The 22,959-nt window shown below is 46.1% G+C and overlaps 1 protein-coding gene across 2 annotated transcripts in view; it reads left to right on the top strand.

The window, feature by feature from the left end:
• Positions 1–1,994: 1,994 nt before the first annotated feature.
• Positions 1,995–22,959, top strand: part of Slc25a13 (solute carrier family 25 member 13) — a 180,164-nt gene continuing 159,199 nt past the window's right edge. The window contains exon 1 of one of the 2 annotated variants that reach the window (XM_028869835.2): positions 1,995–2,173. In XM_028869835.2, the coding sequence (XP_028725668.1) occupies positions 2,159–2,173 (15 nt within the window). In that variant the 5' untranslated portion in view covers positions 1,995–2,158. The remainder of the gene's footprint in view (positions 2,174–22,959) is intronic. The other variant, XM_028869837.2, reaches the window with a different exon arrangement.

Below are 22,959 nucleotides of genomic sequence, written 5' to 3' on the forward strand. Positions count from 1 at the left end.
GTGACTGAGGAATGGAGGTAGAGAGAGGGCTCAGATTCTCAGAGTGGTCCCTAGCTGTTGAAAACAATTTAAAGTGCTTCTTCATGTTTGTTTGCTTGAGGCGAGATCTCATGCATCCCAGGCAACCTTGAACCTTACATCCTCTGCTTCTACTATCCAAGTGCCGGGACAGGTTTACAGATGTGTGCCACCACGACCTTCTAAAATGGGGGACAGAGAAGTTACAGACAGCAAAGAGGCCACATTCAAGAAGCAGAGTAAGAGATGAGAAGCTCCCTGAGTCCCTGGAAAAGCAAGTAATGCTTCTTTCGTGGACTTCTCTAACACGGTCTGCATGCTGCAAATGCGCACTTGAGTAGACCAACCCCCTCCTTCGGTATTACTCATTTGGGTATCTTCCCAGACATCTGTACTGCACGCCCACGGACAACTGATGAGTCCCCACCTCTAATCCCACATGCAGTCGGCCATTAAGGCCCTCTGTTTTCAGGTACTGTTTTCTGTTAGTCCTACCCCACTCTCACCCATCTTGTTTGGATATTCTGGTAGTTGCATCCTGACCCACCCTCCGTACATCAAACAGATTGTGAGCTTGGTTCACGGTGCTACCACACAGTACCTGAGACTAAGGATATAAACTTCTTCCTCTTAGTTGTGGTGGCTGAGAAGTCCCAGATCAAGGTTCCAACAAGTCAGGGCCTTGTCTCTCTGCTTCCCTGAGTACTCTATCTTCCAGGGACAGGAAAGCTATGGCCTCCAATGGCAGAGGACAGCGAGAGTAAGATCACTTCTACTAGCCTGTTTATTTTCTCTTTCTTTTTTGACAGGGTGGTCTCCTTAGACAGTTTAGGCTGGCCTGGAACTCTCAGTCCACCTGCTCCCACCTTCCTGGTACTTGGAATGTAAGGGTTGCAAGGCCTTTTTATGAAGGCATCGGCGGATACTAGGGCAGAACCCTTAGGACTTCAGTATGTTACACTGGTGATTTAGTTTCTAACTTGGGAATCTGGGATACATTCAGGCAACAGGGTGGAGACTCAACTACATTGGAACTTAGATAAGCTGCTCCTAGCCTTAAAAGCCTCCAGGCAGTCTACATCCTTCTGCAGGCTACCCAAGGCCACAACACAGCCCCTTCTTGGCATCCCAATTCTTCCCGCAGCAGTGCCTAAGCTTAGGTTGCCTTCTCTCACCAAACCCTTGGGGTCCCCGTCAATTCTGGGCCTCCTGTCTCCCCTCATTCTATATGGTTGGAACATCTCTTGTTATCTACCCACTGGACTGACATACCTCAGGAGTCATCTCTGAGAGGCTGTCCAGGCTTCATTGTTCTTTCAGTGACCTGGGAACAAGCTATTGCCTTAGGAGGTTACATGGAAGCTAACACATGCTGGTCATCTCCCTAGCCGGAAGACTCTTTATGGTCTGTAACCTCTTTTGTCCTACTATACAGAGTTGATGCAAAATAGCTCTACAAATGTGTGTTCTGTACTATACTTAAGAGTTTATCAAGTTAGATCTTCCAAGTAGGCTGGCCTGTTGTTTATCTTTGCTTCTATTAGTCAATACTTTGGGGAGTCATGATGGTATTGCAGTGGGGTCCTTCTTGAAGCAAAAACCAAGGTGAACCTAGCAAGAACCTGCCCCAGTTAGGTGTGTATGTGAGAGAGTATGTGTGTCAACTTGCAGGTGTTGTGTGCCAACCACCTTTACTTGGCTCGCTCATGGGCCCAGAACGAGCCCTTGGCCTCAGCCCAAGCAGAAGCTTCCCTCACCAGGTCACCTGTCTTCGGGAGAGAGTGGCTTGCATTTCTTCATAGCCCTTGGTACCCACCAAGGTGGCTGCTGAAGCTAGACAGCATGGCTAGAGTCACGTGTCCTGGTCCCTCAGCAGCTTCCAGATTAGGGCCCTCCCTGGCTACAGGGCAGAGGCCTTCAGATCACGCGGGCCCGGGAGGCCCTGGCCCGGCCCAGCCAATGGGCTGGCGGCACCCGCATGACCCGCGCCGGGAGGGCGTGGGGAGGCAGGCCGGGAACGCAAGCCGCCGGGCCGAATCGCCGCCCCCACCTCTGCCGGGACGGGAAGTGAGTTGCCAGGGTCCCCAGTGCAAACCAGCCGGAGAGCGGGTCCCGAAGCCGCCTGCACCCCGGCCGAAGCATGGCAGCCGCCAAGGTAAGCGCGGCGGGCCGGGGCGATCTGGCGCCTGGCGGGGTGCAGCCGGGGGACTGTGTGCGGGGCTCCACCTTGCAGCCGAGGGAGGGCACAGGGGACCGCACTTGCGGCCGCGTGCCTACCGCGGCCCGATCGTGCTGCAGAAACTTTGCCAGCCGGACACTCCCACTTGGCCGGGTCGGGAAGGAGCAGTGTCCCGCGGGACGGAGCCCGGGCCAGCAAGGAGGAGTGCGCGGATGGGGCCAGGTGGCCCGGGACGGGAAAGATCCCGGGGTCACAGAGACCCCTCTGCCACCTCGGGGTTCTCCTGATTCTGACCCGGCTGTTGTTGACCTGGGTTTCTCCTTCCAGGGGCCCCAGCTGGGGTTGAAGCCTGATCCTATTACGTTTCAAGGGTTCCGCCCTCCCGCGGGTAGGGAAGTCACCTTGACTTCCGTTTTGGAAAGTGCTTGGGGGACTTGGCCTGCGCAGTACGCAGCTAGTCCTGGGACCCTTCCCCTCCCCCCACCTCCCATCCTTCCCCTCCCTCTCTCCATCTGACAACACTTACAAGCCAGCCTCCGAGCCTCGGAGAGGCTTCTTTTTGGAAATGACAAAACAGATTGTCCTGGGAGCTTGTCACTCCTGTGAAGTTGTACTTAAAAGGAATTCTGTGTAATGTGAATCGTTCGCGAACCCAGGGAGAAGGCAGCTCCGATAAATTGACCTTTCCTCTTTCACCGACTCTTCAAACCTGCACACCATTTCAGCCTCTCTGGACTGCATTTCAACTTTTCTGGCAGAATACCATATTCAATCCCAATCACTCGAATCATTGGAATTTATTGCTTTTAATTTTAAGTTCACGAAGGCAGCCCTTTAATCAAGCCTATACAACTTCTTAGATCATTTTAAGTGCAGTGAACTTAAATATACCCAACATTTCAAACATTTGTCCTTAATCAAAACTCTGTGATAACCCTCAAGAGGAAAACATGGCCAACACATCATATTCTTATTTATTCAAGCAAACTAATCACATTTGCAATGGAAATTGTAAGCAGACAAATATATTTAAATGCTGTTCTGTGACTAGAGTCTCTCCAAGCTCCCCAAATCCACAGGCTTCTTGTTCCCAGACTGGGGGCCTTAGGTGCCCTTTCTCTGTAACTACTGGGAGTGTAACCCTCAAGAGTGTGTACTGGGTGTATTCATGCATGTGTCTGCATGAGCACGAGGGTGTGTGAATTATTTTGGAAGCTACATTCGTTCTTTCAAGACAATAGCCCTTTTCTTTATGTTAACTTCAGATGATATCAGAATACAATGATTGGTATGAATCCGTTCTCTGGAGTAAATACCCACACTTCATTTATGTATTTGCTGAGGAATTAAGTAGTGTTACTTTATTTGGAGTAATAGTGGGCACCAAATTGTGGCATATACCTCGAAATGGAATGTTAGACTTGGCATGTATGGAGAAACCTAAGGTTGTAGGCTCAACTTTTTAGTTGCATTTTTCTTACCAAGTTATTAATAGGAAAGTGGCAGTTGGATCCAGGCAGGGGTGGCACATGCCTTTAGTCTGAGTACTCAGAGGCTCAGGCAGAGGCCAGCCTGATCTTAAAAACAAAAAAGACAGTTGGTTCTATGCAAACCATGAGAGATAGGGAAAATGAAATATTCCTTTCACCCTTACTTTTTGGAAACCTGTGTTCTTTGTTATTTATTCATTGAAACTCACCTCTTCAGTTCTGATGGCTGACACAGACAGACATACAATTACAGTCCAGTTGGACATAACAAAACCAGCTCTGAGTGGATGAGAAAGCCAGGATAAACAGAAAGTAGGTGAAGCTGGCTGGGCGTGGTGACTCACATCTTTAATCCCAGCTCTTGGGAGGTAGTCAACAGTGAGTTCCAGGACAGCCAGGGCTGTTTGTTAAATGGAGAAACCCTATCTTGGGAGACAGAGGGAGAGAGAGAGACAGAAAGACAGACAGAGAGTCAGAGAGACAGAGACAGAGGGAGATATGAACTTAGGATAATGAGATGCAAGTGTGTCCTTACTGCAGGTACTTGGGCCTTCTAGCATCCAAAGCAAAGACATAGTCTTGGAGATAATTCACTTTGAACTGTTATCTGGGCAGTCTCAGTCTCTCTCTCTCTCTCTCTCTCTCTCTCTCTCTCTCTCTCTCTCTCTCTCTCTCTGTGTGTGTGTGTGTGTGTCTGTCTCTCACTGAGTCTTACTATGTAGCTCTGGCTGGTTTGGAGTTTGCTATGTATATCAGAGTGGCCTTGAGATTTGCTTGCCTCTTCCTCTCAAGTGCAGGGATTAAAGACATACAAACCACCACAGGCTCCAGACTCCATGTCCTTGTTTATGATGTGTCTGAACTGCATTCAAAATCCACTGAGGTCCATACACATCTGTGGATTCCATAAGCCCATTTCTCCGAATGTCACCCATTGTAGATCAAGGACATTATAGTCAACGTAGTCTTGAAAGGTCCCAGATGAAGCTGTTGTGGGTCCAGCTTAGTCCAAGAATGAATGTTTCCTATTGAGGTGCATTTGGGCATCACGCTTATTGGTTGTTTCTTCCAGCTTTTAGTTAGTTCTGGGCAATTCTGAGATAAAGGAGGTGCTAATTGTTTTCTCCTTGGAGTGTAATAAGCCATGTTGGCAGCTGAGCACAGAGCCGTAGACTGGAAAAATTTCATATGGGGTAAAACTGATATACCTGGGAAGAACTGGGCAGCCCATGAAGGAGAAAAGTCCACCCCAATGGAGCAATGGAGTCTTACAAAACTGGCCTGTGAGCTTGGGAAGGCAGCAGTTGTGACAGAATTCGTTTGCTATAGGGAACCACGGGAATGTTTAAGTAGGCTGACTGGAAAGATGTAGACACAGCTATCTATTCCTAGTCTCATTTTAGTTTCCTGGGTCTTTGTGTGAATGATTCATACACATCATTCATTTCCTTTGTATCTTTTTATTTGACTTTTCCCATCAACTCAACAGTCAAAAAATTACTTGTTTTTTTTCATGCAATAATGATCTGGAACTATCAGTGTTTTTGAGGCGATCTCGAAAGCCTCTTCAGCAATGGCTAAGTTTATGCCTTAAGGAAGATGGAATTAAACCACTTGAAACTGAAAAGTTAGAGAATGTTTGCTTAAGATCAGCTGTAAGCGGTGAGAGATGTTCTTGTGTAAACCCAGACCTGGGCTGCATTGCTGGGCTTAAATCAGCCTAGGACTAAAAGCAAGGAATTCAGTGATAAAATGAAAGCATCCATTAAACAAACAAACAAACAAACAACAGCAGCAGCAACAACAGCAAAAACAGTGCTCTGGAGGGCTGGTGTTTATGCTGCTGATTCCCTGCCCCCCATCTTTAGGCGCGTTGGTGCTGTGATCATTGGTTAATTTGGAACTGTGTACCCTGATCTTTCCACTGTTGCAAATGAACTGGACTTTGGCCTTAAAAATGAAAACAAACAAACAAACAAACCAAACCTATACTAAAGAGCGGCTGTAGAGAAGGAGTTTCTGCTGGTCTGAAGGGAGACTTCTCAGAAGTGTCGCTATATCCCAGAATGAATAAATAGAAATAGGAAAGATCCACCCCAGTGTCAGCAGCATATCAGAAGCTGGATAATGAGAACCCATGCTACATCCAGGAAATAACATGTGCTTAAAACAGTAGTAGCTGACATGAAGGTATGGTTACTAGATACCAAATTCCATCCCAAATGCTTTTCAGTTTTAATTCTGCTAATGAATTTGTCTTCTGAATTAGATACTGCCATCTCTGCAATAGAGAAAGACTCAGAAACCCCAAACTGTGATGTGAGAGACCTACGACCTCCTCATTAGGATGTTTTGACTCTGCCATTCCAGTCCCGCCATGCTGGCTCCAGGGTTTTTTCCTGCCCTGTCTGCTGACTGACTGTGGCAGCAGAGCATGAGGCAAGCCACGCCTACAGGGAAGGTGTGAGTGATGACCAGGAGAAGTTAGGTTCCTCCCTGGAAATCAGCCTTTTAATGAAGCCTCTTAATTGTTTACAGAGTGCTTCCTGTGTGCCAGGTGCCTTCTGCTAAGTGCTTTACAAGTAGTAATTGTCACAACAGTAACAAGTGTTTTGTGGGTTTTGTCTTCATTTTACAGTTGGAAGAAAGAAAGCTTAGGTTTGGTGATTCTTCAGTGATCCAGCCTGGATGGTAGCTCAGGACTGTCAGGGGAGCTAAAATCTAAGTTCTCGGATAATTATATGAAACTATATGACCTTGATACCCAAGCAACAAGGAAACCATGAGCAAGACTGGAATTTCTGAAAAAGAGAATGAAGTGACCACTGCCTTGACCCTCCTTGGAGTTAGAACACCATTCCCTCCCCTTAACTTGTCCTATGAGTCTGCTCTCCTGCCTCGTCCACGAAGCCAGCAGTGAATCATGAGGCAAATTACTTGGTTAGTGGCTGCCAGACCCAGCAGAACTTAGATTTTAGCAACTCAAAGCATCCGGAAGCTCCTTTTTTTTTTCCCGAGACAGGGTTTCTCTGTGTAGCTTTGCGCCTTTCCTGGAACTCACTTGGTAGCCCAGGCTGGCCTTGAACTCACAGAGATCCATCTGGCTCTGCCTCCCGAGTGCTGGGATTAAAGGTGTACGCCACCACCACCCGGCCCGGAAGCTCCGTTTGGTTACTGTAATGTGTCAGTGGTTTTCTGCAGCCATTGTAGGTGTCCAAAGGTGAAATGCACAGACCTCTTCTAGGCCCTTCCTTGCTCCGGGTCTGACACACGGGGAGTCTAGTGCTCCCCCACTTTGGTCCTGCAGCTTTACAGACATTGGTCCACAGAAACAGACTGGAAGGCAGGAGAGGAGGGCAATGTGCAGTGTAAGAAAATCAGGCTGCACATCTTGTTTTCGGACACTGAGTTCTTTTAGAAGATTCCAGAGGAGCACCGGCTTCTCTTAGGGCCAACTCTTGGGCCCTTCGCCCTGTGACCGGCTTCTACCCTGTGTCCATACTGAGCCATCCCTTGCTATCTCCCGTTATCTCTGAGGATTAGGCCTGCTGGACTGTTCGTTCCTCCACTCTCTGCTTGCAGTTTGCTGCATCTGAAGCGCCCCTGCTTCTCGAATCCTCAGTTTTCCTGTTTCTAAGCTCCCCTGCTTCGTGTGTTCTTGGTTTTAGGGTGGGCCTTCACACAGAAGACTAGTCTCCTGAAGCTGTGGGTTGGTTTTGTGTGGGGAGAAAGATGGGTCTGTTTAAGAGACACAGCCCTAAGTCAAATACTTAATCATAGCAGAGCAAGCATGCCCTTAGGACTTGTCCACCCAGACTCTCCCGGTGGGTGGGTCCAGCCGACTCCTTTAAGTGCTTGCTGTAGCCACAGAACCCTGCTGAATCAGTGGTTCCCTGAGGCCTCTGTGGAGGAGTATGGTTGGATGCTCCAGCTTGTTTCTTTGAAATATCTGATACCACATACAGTCTCCTTTCCCTTTGGAAAACTTCCTTGTAGTTATGTGAGTGAAGAACCTAGTTGGTTCCTGTTGACTTTTGGTGTTGACAACACAGTTCAGTTGCCAATATTGGGATTTCCTTGCAATCCAACTCCAGTAGACTGCTCTGCTTGATGACTGTTAGGCTGGTGGCTTTGTCTTGATTTCCACCTGAGGCTACAGTCTGCACATGATATCCACGAACACTGTTGATGGGAGAGTCAGGTATTTCCCGATGCCCTTACTGCTTGTGATAAGATAGCTCTTGTATGTGAGGCGTGTCATCCTTTTGGTAAGGAAGTTGTGTGAGGGAGTCTAGTTTGAACAGATGTGTGTAGTCCTGGGTGCCTGTTCAGTAGTTTCAGAATTAGACACAATGTGGTGTGGAATGACCTTTCTGAGTGCTGGGCATCATGTCAATAGAGCTGCAGAGGATTGGCTTAACATTCCTAAGGAGGATGAGGCTACTAGAGCCCTTCCCCCACAATCTCTCTATTCAGTGACTGGCAAGTAGGTGAACCTGGTTTCTAGCCCACTTTTTTTTTAAAGATTAATTTAATGTACGTTGGGGTTTTGCCCGTGTGTATGAGGGCATCAGGTCCCCTGGAGTTACAGACAGTTGTGAGCTGCCATGTAGGTGCTGGGAATTGAACCCAGGTCCTCAGGAAGAACAGTGCTCTTAACCGCTCAGCCATCTCTCCAGCCCCTCTAGCCCACTTCTGCTACTGGAATTTGGACTCTCTGGGTGCTCCTTATCACCCTATGGAAAACGGGACCATTCATGACTATGTCGATCCCGTGGCATGCAACATGGGAAAGCATTTTAGGGAATCATGACATTCAATGGGAATATCCAAAGATGTCTGTTGGGGTCTGTGGGACATTCTGCCCAACTGCAAACACAGAGACAGGCGCCTGAACCACACAGGAGCTTTACTGAAACTCTGAAAGCACTAAACATCCACCTGGTGGCTGAACTATGGCTGCTTTAGTGACGACGACATTGTCCACATGGTCCTCCTGGGGAGCCTTGCTGCTGAAATTCTTGTCTGTCCAGAAAGCAGTTTGACAGGTTTGCTTAGATGATTTCCTTAGGTGCTGGTTAGCTGTGGAACCTTTGGAGGTTGGCCCTAGGCCTGTTGCATCAGCGTCTGCATTTTATTCCCATCCCCAGGAAATCCTGTGCATGCGGAAGTTTGGATGATATGCATCTCAGGCACTCACTACCACGTAATTAAAGGCCTCTCTTTGATAAGGATGTAACAACTTTGGTTTCTTTGCAAGTTAGTCCAACTGTTTGCAGAATTAAATACATAGTGTCAAAATCCTGTATAGATTTTAGGGTCTTTGCTTTGAGTGTCCCTTGGGGCCCAGGTATTATTTTGTAGCCATGTTCGAGTGATTATTTAAGGGGACTGTATAGGGGCTGTGCTTTCCTCCTTTTTCTTACTTTTCTCTTGCCTGTTGATTTTTGACATTCTCTCCAGTTGATCTCAGCCCTAATCCTGTTCTCACTGCTAGCCTCATGTGACCCAGAGTCTTACCAATTTTGTGGGCTTCTCGCCATTAGCATTTATGGTGAACTCTCAGGCTTGATCTCTTTCTGCTCACCCTCCCTAATTCTCCTTTGCAGCTTCTCTCCAGAGTCCCTGAGTTCTGTGGGAGGTTGGCGTCTCCAGTGCACGCCTCCTCTCCCTTCAGTGCCCCTACGCGTCTTTTGAAGAGTGACCATGCGTGTCATTCTGAGCTCCAGTCTGTACTTTCAGATGTTTGCTGTAAAACTCAACTTGGGTATCTCAGTGATATTTCAAACTTTGCTCACCTAGCACTGAGGATATCTTCTTGGTGTTTTTTAGTTTCTACCTGTAATTTGTTTGCTCTGGGCAGCCAGGAGAGGCTATCTGCAGGCATCTGGACGTGTGGAAAATGGGGTATCACTTAACCCACCTCCTTTCCTGGAGTGTTGTGTCTTGGCCACTCCACTGAATCCAGGTCCTTATTACTTCTTAGTTATACAGTCACCTCAGCTTCCACGCTGGTCTCCCCATCTTTGGCTTCTCCCTTTCCATTCTTCCCACACCTCCCCAAGTAATCCTCAGAGATTGGCTCCTGTTCCTGTGATGGTAACAGCCTTGTGTTCACAGGCACAGCACTTAACAGTTTTTAAAACTGCATTCAAATGTGTAGTTGACACTGTTTGCCAGCCCTGTTCTAAGTGCTGTTTTTTTGGGGGGTGGGGTGGGGGTGGTGCTTGGCTTGTTTTCAGGATCATCTTAGGGAGTGAGGTGACCAAAGACCCAAGCTTCATTATTTGATCTTTTTATTCATCTTTGAAAAAGCAGGGAAGGTGCTGCTCATGGCAGGTCAGAAAGTTAAGGTCCAGGAAGGCTATGCAGATAGTGATGTCTGTATTATATCAACAGTATAACAGTTAGAGCAGCTAGGCACTTCAGTAAGCACGATATATCAAGTGCTTATTGAATCTCCACAATAGGCCTAGGCTGTGCTCTTATTATCTCTACTATTCTGATGGGAAAACTCACCTGTACAGAATAGATGTGTTTCATGAGATACAGAGAGATTAAGTATCTTCTCAGGTCACACAGCTTGTAAATGGCTGAGTGATGGCTTGAATACAGGTAGCTTGACTCTAGAGACTATATGCATCACTAACTCTCTTAGTGTACCTCGATACAGTGTGGCTACTATTGCCTATAACATAATATTTAAACTCTTTGGAAAGCTAAATTCTCCTTAGAAGTGGCTATATTTTGGAAATGATGGGGATGGAACCTAGAGCTTTGTATAGATTATAAGTGGGTATTCGGTCACCTGCCATCCATCCATCATACATCCATGCATCCATGCATCCATGATGCATCCATGATGCATGCATCCATCCATCCATCATGCATGCATCCATCCATCTTCATTTTTATAAAGGGTCCCTTTACATTGCCCTGGCTGTCCTGGAACTCATTATTTGGACCAGTCTGGCCTCTAACTTACAGAGATCCTCCTGCCTCTGTCTCCCCAGTGCTGGGATCAAGGGTGTATGCCATCACACCTGGCCGAGTTGTATTTTTGTGGCAGGTTTGTTTTGATTATTCATCATAGTTTATATTTGGCCTTTGGTTGGCAGTCCTTGAAGTTTTGTCAATCTTTAGGTTATTCCTCTTTTTTTTTTTGGTTTCTTTGAAGTTTATTTCATGGGGGAAGTTTATTGTTTTTCCTGCACTTTCCCACAATTTCAAATTTACTGTCTGCATCCCCTTTATGCTTCTTGTTTTGGATGGTTTCTGAAGGTGACCATGTTAGTGTCATGCTTTTAAGATTTGTTTGTTTGTTTGTTTGTTTTTGTTTTTTAAGACAGGGTTTCTCTATGTAGCTTTGCACCTTTTCTTGGAACTCACTTGGTAGTCCAGGCTGGCCTTGAACTCACAGAGATCCTCCTAGCTCTGCCTCCCGAGTGCTGGGATTAAAGGCGTGCGCCACCACCGCCCAGCTCATGCTTTTGGTTTTGACTAGCACATTAGATGGTACTAGGTGCTCCCATCAGGCACTGGGGCTCACCTGGAAGCACATAATTCTTGGTTATTTTGAGGTTGTGTTTGATGAGTGGGTTCAGATGGTATCATCTAGGTTTTTGGCTAATGGTTTGTTACTAAGTTTGAATATTGACAGTTGCTCTACATGGAGTATCAAAAGTAGTTTTCATCCTTTAAATATGCAGGCTTATGCATATGCTTATACTTTATGCACTTATGAGTATGTATGTATACACATGAGTATGAATCATAATTCTTAGAAAAGTAGTGGATATTATGAACAAGATGGGTATTAATAAATGGGCTTAGAGTTTGTTTGGGATGATAAAATAGTGCTGGTGGATTCTAACATTTGAATATACTAATGCCACTGAATTGTACACTTAAAAATGGTAAATTTAGGACGCTTAGTGATTAAGCGCACTGGCTGCTCTTCCAGAGTACTCAGGTACAATTCTCAGCACCCACATGGCCACTCATAACTGCCAGTAACTATAGTTCCAGGGGATCCAACACCCTCACAGAGACATGAATGCAGACAAAACACCAGTGCACAGAAAATAAAATTAGAGAAAAATAAAAAAAGATAAATTTAATATAATGTGCTAGATTACCAAAACAAAAACAAATTAATTAGAAATAGATTGTAACATTGGGTTAAAAAAAATTCCAGTAGTCCATAATGGATGTTTACTACTTCTCAAATGAGTCAAATTGAGACAGAGAGGTAAAGGTTTTTATTTTATTGTGTTATTTTTGGTTTTGTTAACCAAAGGATATCACCTCAGAAAATTTAAAACAAGTCAGAATTAGAAAACAAGACAAGAATCATCCTGTAATTTGCAAGTAGTCATTGGTTCAGGTAAGAATTGTCCACAGCTACTAAAACCCTTCGGTGAATGATAGTTAGAGTTCCCGTCTTCTCAAAGTGTGACCTGGTAAATAAATGACTGACTCCTTACAAGAGGAGCAAGGGACCTTTCCAGTGGGGAATTATATTTCAACCAAGTGGTCAGACACATATAGGGAAACCGGCGTTTGTACATACTGAAGTGGTGCAGTGGGAAGTATGTAAGAAGATCTTTGTCGAGTTCTGGCCAAAATTCTCTAATCTCAATCTAATAGAAAGTGGGCCTGACTTTAAAAATGTATTATGAGTGAAAAAGGCTGAAGAAAAGAGACTGGCAAAGAGACAGGACCAAATGCAGTGTTTGATCTTGGTTACAGAATAAACGAATGAAAGAAACAGTTGCCTTACTGGGAACAACTGTGTATTTATTGGAGTATATTCATTTAACAATGTGCCAAAGACTGGGCAGCTTAAATGGCTGGGATTAATTTACACAATTCTGGAGAGCTAACAGTCTGATATGAAGATCTAGGCAAGGTCGACTTTGCCTATGGCATCTCTCCTTGACATAGTGGGATGATTTCTTGTATCTTTGTATGTGATGCCATCTGAGGTTATATCCTGATTTCCAGTCTGTCCTCCCTCTCTCCTTCCCATTCTCTTATTGTTGGGGTTTATTAAAAAGTCTTAATGAATGGTTAAGCATGGGTATTGTTGGGGAGCAAGCGTGTGTGTGTGTGTGTGTGTGTGTGTGTGTGTGAGAGAGAGAGAGAGAGAGAGAGAGAGAGAGAGAGAGAGAGAGAGAGAGAGAGAGAGAGAGCGCAAGCATAATTTCCAGGCACGAGGACATCTTTATCGCATCAACTTAATAACCTCGTTACAGACCTTTCTTCATTTACAGTGGTCACATTCTGAGGTGCTGGGATTAGAATTTAGGGAGACACAGTTCAGCTCAGGACATAAAATAACTCATGCTCAAGCTGTCCAGTGTGGTAATGTTGAGGCTCTAAGGACCCTAATCTTTGAAATCCTTGCTGTTTTGTTTCTTGCTGCATTTTAAGCTCCTGTGATCAGGGACCTTCTTTAGACCTTGATATCCCTCAGAGTATCGTTCACATGACATTTTGACACAGTGTTCGTTGATTTACTCATTAGTTTGACACACTAACCCATGGCAAGGTGAATGGAGGAAGATTTTCTGCTGTAGATTTATGGTTTCTTGGGAACTTCTTCACTTTTTAATAGAACATCCATGTAGTCCCCTCCATCTCCTAACAAAATAAAGAATTGTTTGGAAATACTTGAAACGTGTATGAATGATCTCCAAGAGAAAGCAGGATGGAGAGTTGTGAGAGCCAAAGTTCCATTTTCAGTTTTAATTGCTATGCTTAAGAGATCTATGAAAGAAAAATACCTCTGATCAGCAGGCCTCTTGCCCAAGGACAGATAGTTCCTGAAATGCTGGAGGCTTGTTTATGGGAGATAACAAGCCACGTGGTTGTCGCCCATCTGCTCCGGATGTGCTCCATCACATGTGGGCGGGAGGGTCACTGGCAAGAAATATGTCAGGATGTATGCTTGCCCCTGATTGGACGTAGGCTGGAGATAAATATGTCAGGATGTATGCTTGCCTCTGATTGGACCTGATGGAAAATGTAATGAATTATGGGTTTTTCTTCTTAAGCCCTTGCAAAACCTGATTCTGGGCCGTTTTCCAGGAACCTGGGTATGGACCTGGCCAGAGCCCATCCACCTGGCCAGTATTTATTTAAAGGTTGCTTCAAATTTGGCTTTAAATTGTGGTAGTGGTCTTATTCTTGACCAGTGGAATTGACAAGTGAGCTGCTAAGCATACCGTTGGGCTGTCTGAAGGTAGATGAACCCAGAAAGGCTTCTTCCAAAGGTGAAGCCTTGACAAACACTCCCTTTTGATTATGAAAGTTCAGTTGCACTGTCGGGAACAATTGCCAGCAAGTCCAAACAACACTGCAGCTCGTTCCAGGTACACTGGATCTTCAGGTAGCCTGAGGACTGGTGCTGTTGTCACTGGAGAGTTTGGGGAGCGCCATTTAGGGTGTTAATGTGTTACTCAGAAAACTGGGGTTCCTCTTGGGGTTTTTAGTCTTGTTAGCAATTTAAGAATCGACTGGAGGACAATTATTATTAGAGTTTAAAAGGAAAAACCCCAGAGCAGGCAAGCTGTAAAAGTCTCCGCAGCACCTGGCTGAGGAGGATGGAAACCATGCCTCTGGAGCTGGGCGTGGAGCGCAACTGTAGAGGCCCAAGGCAAACATCCGTGGGGCAGACGTGGGGTGTAGGAGGGAGCGACAGACGGAGGATGAGAAAGCCCAGAATGTTCGGAAAGCATGCCCAGGCCATGGCCATTATCTGAAAGAAAGAGAGAGAAAAGAAAAAGGGAAAGTTGTGTTGGTGTGACTACTTCAGAAGAACTGGCAGGCATAATCCAGCTGAATGGCTCCTCTCTAAGTGGCTGCTGTGAGAGCAGGGGGTTTTGTAAGGAAAAAATCCATGCTCTCATCAAAGGGATAATTTTCCCTTCCGCATCTTTAGCATGGCTTAAAGTGAATCACCCTTCCTCAGGGGTGGTGTTTTTTGCCTGGTGATTGGGCCTAGTTGGACTAACTTTTTTGTTTTGGCTAGTTTAGAATATTGGTGTCCTTCCAATGGCAGAGACAGAGTGCAGTCTTTTGAGCAGGAAGGCACACCTTTCTCTAGTGGTCCTCTGCAGCACCCGGATCTGGGCTCCTGTGACATTCTCTACTCTGAAGTGGTAATGAGCGTAAGAGATGGGCTGAAATCAGGAGTTAGATGTCAGCCGTTTCCATCATGAAAATCCAGACATCTGGTTCCAAAGTTGTTCACCAGGACAGATTAATGTCTGGATTTGCATTTCAGTCACGCCCTCATGTATAGCTGTCAAGTCCAAAGCCCCTCATCCCCCAGATGGCAGTGCTGGTGACATTGTCCTAAACTGAAGGACTTTGCCTGGGTAAATAAGCCGAAAGGTTTCTCTTTGCAAGAAAAGCAGATCTCTAAGGCAGTATCTGTTCACCAGGAATGTCTCTTAAACCTCCAGGAACCTCATAACTTTTCCCCAAGGGCCAATTGACTGGCCAGGGCACCCAGTTACCACTCAATCTGGACAGCCTTTATAAGCTGGGTCCTTATTCTGCTGATTGTCATATAAAAAAAAAACTGTTCCTCTCTTCTCTTCTCTTCTCTTCTCTTCTCTTCTCTTCTCTTCTCTTCTCTTCTCTTCTCTTCGATCTGTCTCCCCAAGAGATGACCTTGGCGGTTTGATCCCCAATAAATAATTCTTTCTGCTGCTGAGTGGTCTAGTTCCGTAGTTTCTCTGTACCATCACTCACTTATATCCTTCAGGCAAGGATGGCCATTTAGGAGTTGAGAAACCAGAGCTCAGTTCCAGCGTTCTTGGCTGAAGAATCTTGATATTCTTGGAACTACTGCTTTTGGGGGGCTCTTCCCCAAGCCATTTGTACAGTCTCTCTCTCTCTCTCTCTCTCTCTCTCTCTCTCTCTCTCTCTCTCTCTCTCTCTCCCTCCCTCTCTTTCCCCCTTCTCTCTCCCCCTGTAGACCAGGCTGGCCTTGAACTCACAGAGATCTGCCTGCTTCTGCCACCCGAGTGTTGGCATTAAAGGGCGTGTGCCATGACTGCTTAGCTATTTCTTTCTTTCCTTCTTTTGTTCTTTCTTTCTTTCTTTTTTTTTTTTTTTTAAGGCATGAGCCACCACCGCCCGGCAAATATTTATTTATTTGTTATGCATACAGTGTTCTGCCTGCATCCCTGCAGGCCAGAAGAGGGCACCAGATTACATTGCGGATGGTTATAAGCCATCATGTGGTTGCTGGGAATTGAACTCAGGACCTTTGGAAGAATAACCAGTGCTCTTAACCTCTGAGCCATCTCTCCAGCCCCTCTTTCTTTTAATCTCTTGTTTTCATTCAGTTTTTAAATTTTTAATTAAATTAATTAATCAATTTGTGTACATGCTTGTGAAGGCCAGACATTAATGCTTGGTATTAATGCTTCCTCAGTTGCTCTCAAAAAAGACGTATGGTCTCCACTGAACCTGGGCTCACCTGGCGGGTCAGGCTGGTGGGTCAGCAAACAGTAGGATCGGCCCATGTCTACCTCCCCTTCCCCCGGTGCTGGAGTTGCATACGCGTGTGTCCACACCTGGCATTTTATGTGGGTGCTGCAGATGGGAACTCAGATTCTCAAGCTTGCCTGGCAAACACTTTATTGGCTGAGCCCTTCATCCCCGGCCCTTCAGAACTCTTCTTTGACTGTTGTGCTTATCAACAAGAAATGCATGTACTTCTTGGCATCCATACTCTGGTTTTCTTCCCATTGATGTGGGCTTTGAGATGGAGAATTCCACCTTCTTCTGCTTGTCTTCCATCTCTGTTCCTCCAAGCTCAGCCCCCGGTCCTCTGCTCGGGGTGGCTCACGGAGATGTTTGGTCTCGTCAGCAGCTCGAAGAGTCTGGCGGTGGCCTTTAGCCTGGTTTGCTACTGGGTCATTTGCCTTTTCACATTGATTTGTTCCGAGAGGACAGTTACGTGAAGACCTTGCCCCCTTGCCCTCTTGGCATCTTGTTTTTCTCTTCTCAGCTGCTTGATGTTTAACTGACTCACATTCGTTCTCTGTTGATCAGCCTCTTCCTGTGTGACCTCTCATGTGTGCCATATTTAAAAACCAGCCTTCCTGCTTAGTATTACAGACGAGATGATCACCTGTGTGTTTTTCTAGTGCCTTTTCAGTCTCTTTCTCTTGTTTAATTGTGAGTGTTCACTAGTCATCACAGGTGCCCCACGATCAACAGTGTGACCTGCTGCCACTGGGATCACATCTGGTTCAGAGGAAGCTGTGCAGTCTCCCCAAGCTCTGGTATCTGGTGCTGATTCATTCAGCTGGGCTGTTCTTGAAAGGATGAGGCTGCTGCAAAACCAAGAGCTGCTAGAACTGGCCCGGGCTGTGCGTTTTCATGCAATCTTTATTTTCTTTCTCCTTTTATTATTATTATTATTATTATTATTATTATTATTATTATTTTGGTTTTTCGAGACAGGGTTTCTCTGTGTAGTTTTGGTGCCATTCCTGGATCTCGCTGTGTAGACCAGGCTGGCCTCGAACTCACAGAGATCTGCCTGGCTCTGCCTCCCGAGTGCTGGGATTAAAGGTATGCGCCACCACCACCTGGCTCTTTCTCCCTTTTAACAGATGAGAAAAAATCCCTGAGTTCATGTTGCTTCTTAGTGAAAGAGTCAGAGTTTAAGCATACCATTGCAGAGGCCCTAGGAAAGGTCCAGGTAAGACCAAATGGGGAGAATCTGGTCGGAAAGTCTCCTGGAGGAAGAGGCGCTATACTCCCTTTTTGAAAGAAAACAGCATTGCTTAGAATCCTCCTTATGTCAGGCCGTGGTGGAGCATCCTAGCACTTGGGTGCAGAGCCAGGCGGAATCTCTGTGAGTCTGAGGTCAGCCTGGTCTATGGAGCGAGATCCAAGACAGGCTCCAAAGCTACACAGAGAAACCCTGTCTCCAAAAACAATCAAACAAACAAACAAACAAAAAACCAAAAAAAAAAAAAAAAGAAAGAAAGAAAAAGAATTTTCCTTATGGATATTTCGCATAATATGCAAAGGTGAAATAGTATCATGAGCCCTTATTACTCTATCCAGCCAGTAATACTTACCAGTTTATAGTCACTAGTTTATCCTTTCACCCCTCATTCTTAAATGTGTACCTCAGACCCCATGGATTCATCTCCAAGGACTTTATTTTAGTATGTGTTTAGTATGTCCCTCTCCTCCCCTCCCCTTCCTTCCCCTCCCCTCCCCTCCCCCCCCCTCCCTCCCCTCCCCTCCCCTCCCCTCCCTTTCCTTCTCCCCCCTCCCTCCTTTTCTTTTTCATCAGAGACAGGGTTTCTCTGTAGTTTTGGTGCCATTCCTGGATCTCACTCTGTAGACCAGGCTGGCCTCGAACTCACAGAGATCCGCCTGGCTCTGCCTCCTGAGTGCTGGGATTAAAGGCGTGTGCCTCCACCGCCCGACCCTCCCTTCCTTCTTTTGCTTCTTTTTTCTCTTTGAGACAGGTACTCACTATATAGCCCTGGCTGGCCTGGGACACACTTATCTAGACCAGACTGTCTTTGAATTCATAGAGATGCACCTGCCTCTTCCTCCCAAGTGCTGGGAGAAAGCCGTGCCACCAAGCCTTACATAAGACCCTAAAAGCAGGATCACAACGCCATTGTCCCACCTGACATTTTACAGTAATTCAGTATTTATAAGCAACCATTCTGGTGTGTCTGTTACCATTTCCCTTTTGTGTTTAGCAATCATAGCATTGCTCTATCAAGAAGACTTTCTTTTGACCTCAGTGCTCTTCTGTCTTCATCTCATGCTGGCTCTATTCACCTGAAAGTAGGACAATATTTTGCTTCAAACCATGGATTTATGTTCCTATTAAGACTCTGCCATGTGCTGTGTGACATCCCATCAAGTTACTCAACCTGTCTGTCTTCGTTAGGGTTTCTAACTGTGATGAAATACCATGACCAAGAAGCAAGTTAGGGAGGAAAGGGTTTATTTGGATTACACATACCATTGTTCATCATGGAGGGAAGTCAGGACAGGAACTTAAACAGGGCAGGCTGGAACCTGGTGGCAGGACCTGATGCAGAGGCCATGGAGGGGTGCTGCTTACCGGCTTGTTTCCCATGACTTGCTCAGTCTGCTCTCTTATTGAACCCAGGACCACCAGGGTCACCAGCGGAGGGATGGCCCCACCCACACTGGTTACACCCTTCCCCATCAATCGCTAGTTAAGAAAATGCCTTACAGCCTGATCTTATGGAGGCATTTTCTCAATTTCGTCCTTTCAGATAACTCTCGCTTGTATCGAGTTGACATAAAAACTATCCAGTACATTGCCTATACTTCAATTTCCTCATCTACCAAAGTGGCATCATTTCACCTGCTTGGGGGGGGGGCAGTTGGGAAGGTCCAATGTGTTTATGTTTGCAAAGCTTAGGATAGAGCCGGGGCATTGTAAGCTTTGTGGGAGTATCAGCCATGACTCTGGAGTCCCATCAAAAGTCCCTGGGGTGTGCAGGAGGGTGGTGGAGTGTTGGGGCAGAAAGATGCAGCCCAGGACGGGGCGCTTGGCTGTGCAGAATGCTGCTTCTCTTTTACTTCCGTCTGGATTTCGACTGCTTCCTTTAGAGGAGGTTGGTGCCTGGCAGAATTCTGAACAGCTGTGTCACTTGGCGGAAGCGGTTTCTCTATTGTCCCTCTGCCTCTGACTTTCTCTCCCTGGGCTCTTTCTGAGTTAGCTGTTCTCTCTCAGGAAACCAGTCTAAGTTTTTAGAATGTTGTCTGGGCTCTAGGAACTTGTGATAGCTTAAGTAGGGCCTTTCAGTACTTTATAAATATGTCATGCTCTTTTATATTTCTTTGTTCCCCAACAGGAATATGCTCCCCTGTCTTCAGGACATCGCAATCAGGTTTTATTCATTTAAGGAGCAGTAGTAATTTGACACTTGCTAATATGTAACAAATTATATTGGGAGGGATAATTACAATTGCAGCTGGTTCCTAATTATACTCTAATCTCTATGCTTTAAAAAATTGAGACTAAGTTCAGCATATAATACCAGAGAGTAATATTCTTCATCAGGCAGGCCATGATTCTAAGTGACAAAGACATGAATTTGATGTCCAGTGTGATCCAGTGGCAGGATTCTTCAGAGGGCTTCAGACTCTCCCTCCATGTTCCTCAAGTGTTAAAATGAATATCCAAATGCCCTGATTCTGGAGTTCTTTCTGACTTTGTAATGTATATAGCTACATAGTTAAAAGTCTGAAATACTTCTCTTTCTTTCTCTGGAAATTAGAGGACTTAATGGCTTTTTCACCTTCAAGAGCTTCAGTGGTGTTTACGTGAGATCTACTTTGAAAAACTGAGCACTAGGCCTTGCATGGAGTTAAGGGTCCAGTAAAAGCTACCAGGATGTTGCTGTGGCCAAAACTAAATGATCCAGTCCCAGGCTTTACTTCTGCCTCTGGTAAACTGTGTGAAAGTATGTGCCATCATCATACAATATGTATCAGCCGCTCACTGCTAAGTCTGTCATTTCCCCTGGGAGAGGGTCTTATCAGTGCCTGACATTAGGCCTGGAATGTTCCAGCCCTCATAGGTGATGGTGGTGTGTAAGTGAGCAGTTGGAACATCACTAGTTACCATGTTCTTGACAGCTGGGGGTTGAGTAGATGCCCTTTATCCTTCCCCTCCCCCTGAGATAATTTGACAATGTCTGGAGAAATTGTTTTGGTTGTTCCAGTCTGATGCTATTGGCATCTGGTGGGAAGAGGGTGAGAATGTTGTTAAAATCCTACCTAGCAACAAAGAATGATCACTGGGTCCTACAAGAAAGGTTGAGAGACCTGATGTGAGGCAACCCGACCACCTGGACTGTGAGCCCGAGGAGGAGGTGGCATAGACTCGGGACAGATCAGTCTGTATTTGACCTGCAGTGTTCTCAGTAGTGAACGACAGACTAAGTGAATGAGAACAACGAGCACTCGAGTGCTCCTAGGTGTGGTTGAGGAGAAGGTTTATTGTAGATAGGAGGGAGAGAACAGCCAGAGGTGTCTGGAAGAGTCCAGACTGAACATGGCCAGCGGAATAGACTCGGCCAGGAGGGGTGTGGGCAGGGGGCGGGGGACGACTGGGGAGGGCAGCGCGGCGGGGGTGGGGAGGGGAGAGTGAGAAGAGTAGAGAAGGCGTTTCAGATGAAGTGAGGAGCTCCAAGAGTGACCAACAGTGAAGCTGAGGGAGTCCGTGGCCCAAATGGCTGTGTTTTATATAGGAATGAGAAGCTGGAGGAAGGGAAGGGAAGCCCAGCCCCTGGGTTCGGGGTAGGGGACAGGGTGAGATGTGCTAAGAGGGGCCACGGCTACTTGTCCCGGGTTTCTTTGGGACCTGACAAAAAGGTTGTATGGAAAGCAAGGGGATTGCTCAGGTGTATGTCCAGTGACTTTACCCAGTCAAGTTCATTTTGACGTTTCCAGCTACCCATCATCCTTTGCCCAGATTTCCTGTGTTGGAGCAAATCCTCATGATAGCAGTTCTGGCTCTCCCAGCATAGGGATCCGCTCAGTTTCCACACTCCTTGCAGAGAAGGCCTGTAGCAGTGACCTAGGCTCTGCCGAGCAGACACTCATGTGCCAAGTGACTAGGATTAGGAAGAAGGCAATATGAGGGGACGGGATGGTGTGATGGTTTTCACTTCAGTTTACCTGGGCAGTGTGGCCTGCTTTGAGTGTGATGCTGGATTCTTCCCAAGCCATTCTAGGCATTTGAGGGTATTGTTGGTAGCTCTTTGGTCATGGCTGATTCTCCAGCTTTCCTCAGGAGACAGCAGACATTCCATATAGCACTCTGTTTATTTATTTATGACAGGGTCATTGTAGCCCATGTTAGCCTTGAGCTCACAGTGTAGTTGAAGGTGACCTTGAACTTCTGGTCCTCGTCCCTCTTCCCAGTGCTGAGGTTCTATGTGTGAGCCACAATTCCCAGCTTGTGCAGAGCTGGGAGCAGAGCTAGTGGACGATAGTCACGCAGTCTACCACCGGAAGGAACTGTGCTCCCAGCCCTCCAAAAGCATTCTATGTGAACTGTTTTTCTCTTTAGCGTATCATCTTTTGTTATCTAGGTCTGAGTTCAGGGCATTGGGCCCTGTTACCTTCCATTTGTATCTGGGAGCGGAGGTGTCCTGAAGTCTTGTTATCAGCTTGTTTTGTTTGGCAGCAGCTGATACTAATCCTTGCCAGCAGTAACAGCTGAAGATTTTGAGGATACATTTTCTTCATTCTAATTGGCTCTGAGGCAGGCATATGAAAGGGAGAAGGTAGGGTTTCTTATCATTTGCTCACTTCCTAAGCGCAGATTTCAAACGCAGAGATGTTAACGGACTGGCCTGAGGTCATTAGGCCTGGCTGCGGCTCCAGGTTTTCTCCCTGACTTCTGCTGTGGACTCCTGGCAATACTAGCAGCTATTCCTCGTCTCTATAAGGCAGGAACATGTAAATAGAAAGGTGTGTGTTTTAGAAAATATTCAGAGTGTCTCTTGTCAGTTTTTCCTCCAGGGAACATTTGCTGGAATGCAAGTTTCAGCTTAATGACGATGGGAGAGTTGAAAGTGTGTTTAAAGCCTTTTTGGCGTAACAGAACCCACAGCTGAAACACCACCATTGAGTGTGCTTACCCGTAACACTTGGCATCTTAATACCAGATTTTTAATCTCGGTGGTCTAGAGTTGGTTAATGTTTGTCTGCCACAGCACAGTCACAAGTTATGGAGCTGTTCTGATGAACATCTGCAGCACTCTGAAGTGACCTGCCTGTTAATTACCCTGTGGGCCCTCGGGTGCTTTGGAAGTGAATTGTTGAGTGATAGGAACCTTTGAGAGTTGATTGCCCAGAACTGTTGTGGTTGGGAGAATGCTTCACTCGGCATTTTGTCTGTATGCCGATTTATACCTCAGTCACTTCTTGTATAATTACAGCTCTTCACTTATGAGAACCCAAGGAAACGTAACATAACGCTCAAGCGAGTGATTCGGTGACTCCAGTAAGAAATGATTTTTGTAAATTTGATGAGACACCCTCTTTCTTCCCTCAAGGCAATGGTAACTGTGGTTTTAGGGAATTCCAAACTTTCTTTTGCAATAACTGATTGTATCAGTCAAGGTTGACTTGCGGGGAACAGAATCCTCTCTGGCTGGTTTCAGCAGAGGGAGATTTATTACAGGCTATTAAATGGCTTATAGAATTTGTTGGGTAGGTGAA

This window comes from Peromyscus leucopus, chromosome 3 (genome assembly GCF_004664715.2).
Source record: "Peromyscus leucopus breed LL Stock chromosome 3, UCI_PerLeu_2.1, whole genome shotgun sequence".
Taxonomy (NCBI): Eukaryota; Metazoa; Chordata; class Mammalia; order Rodentia; family Cricetidae; genus Peromyscus; species Peromyscus leucopus.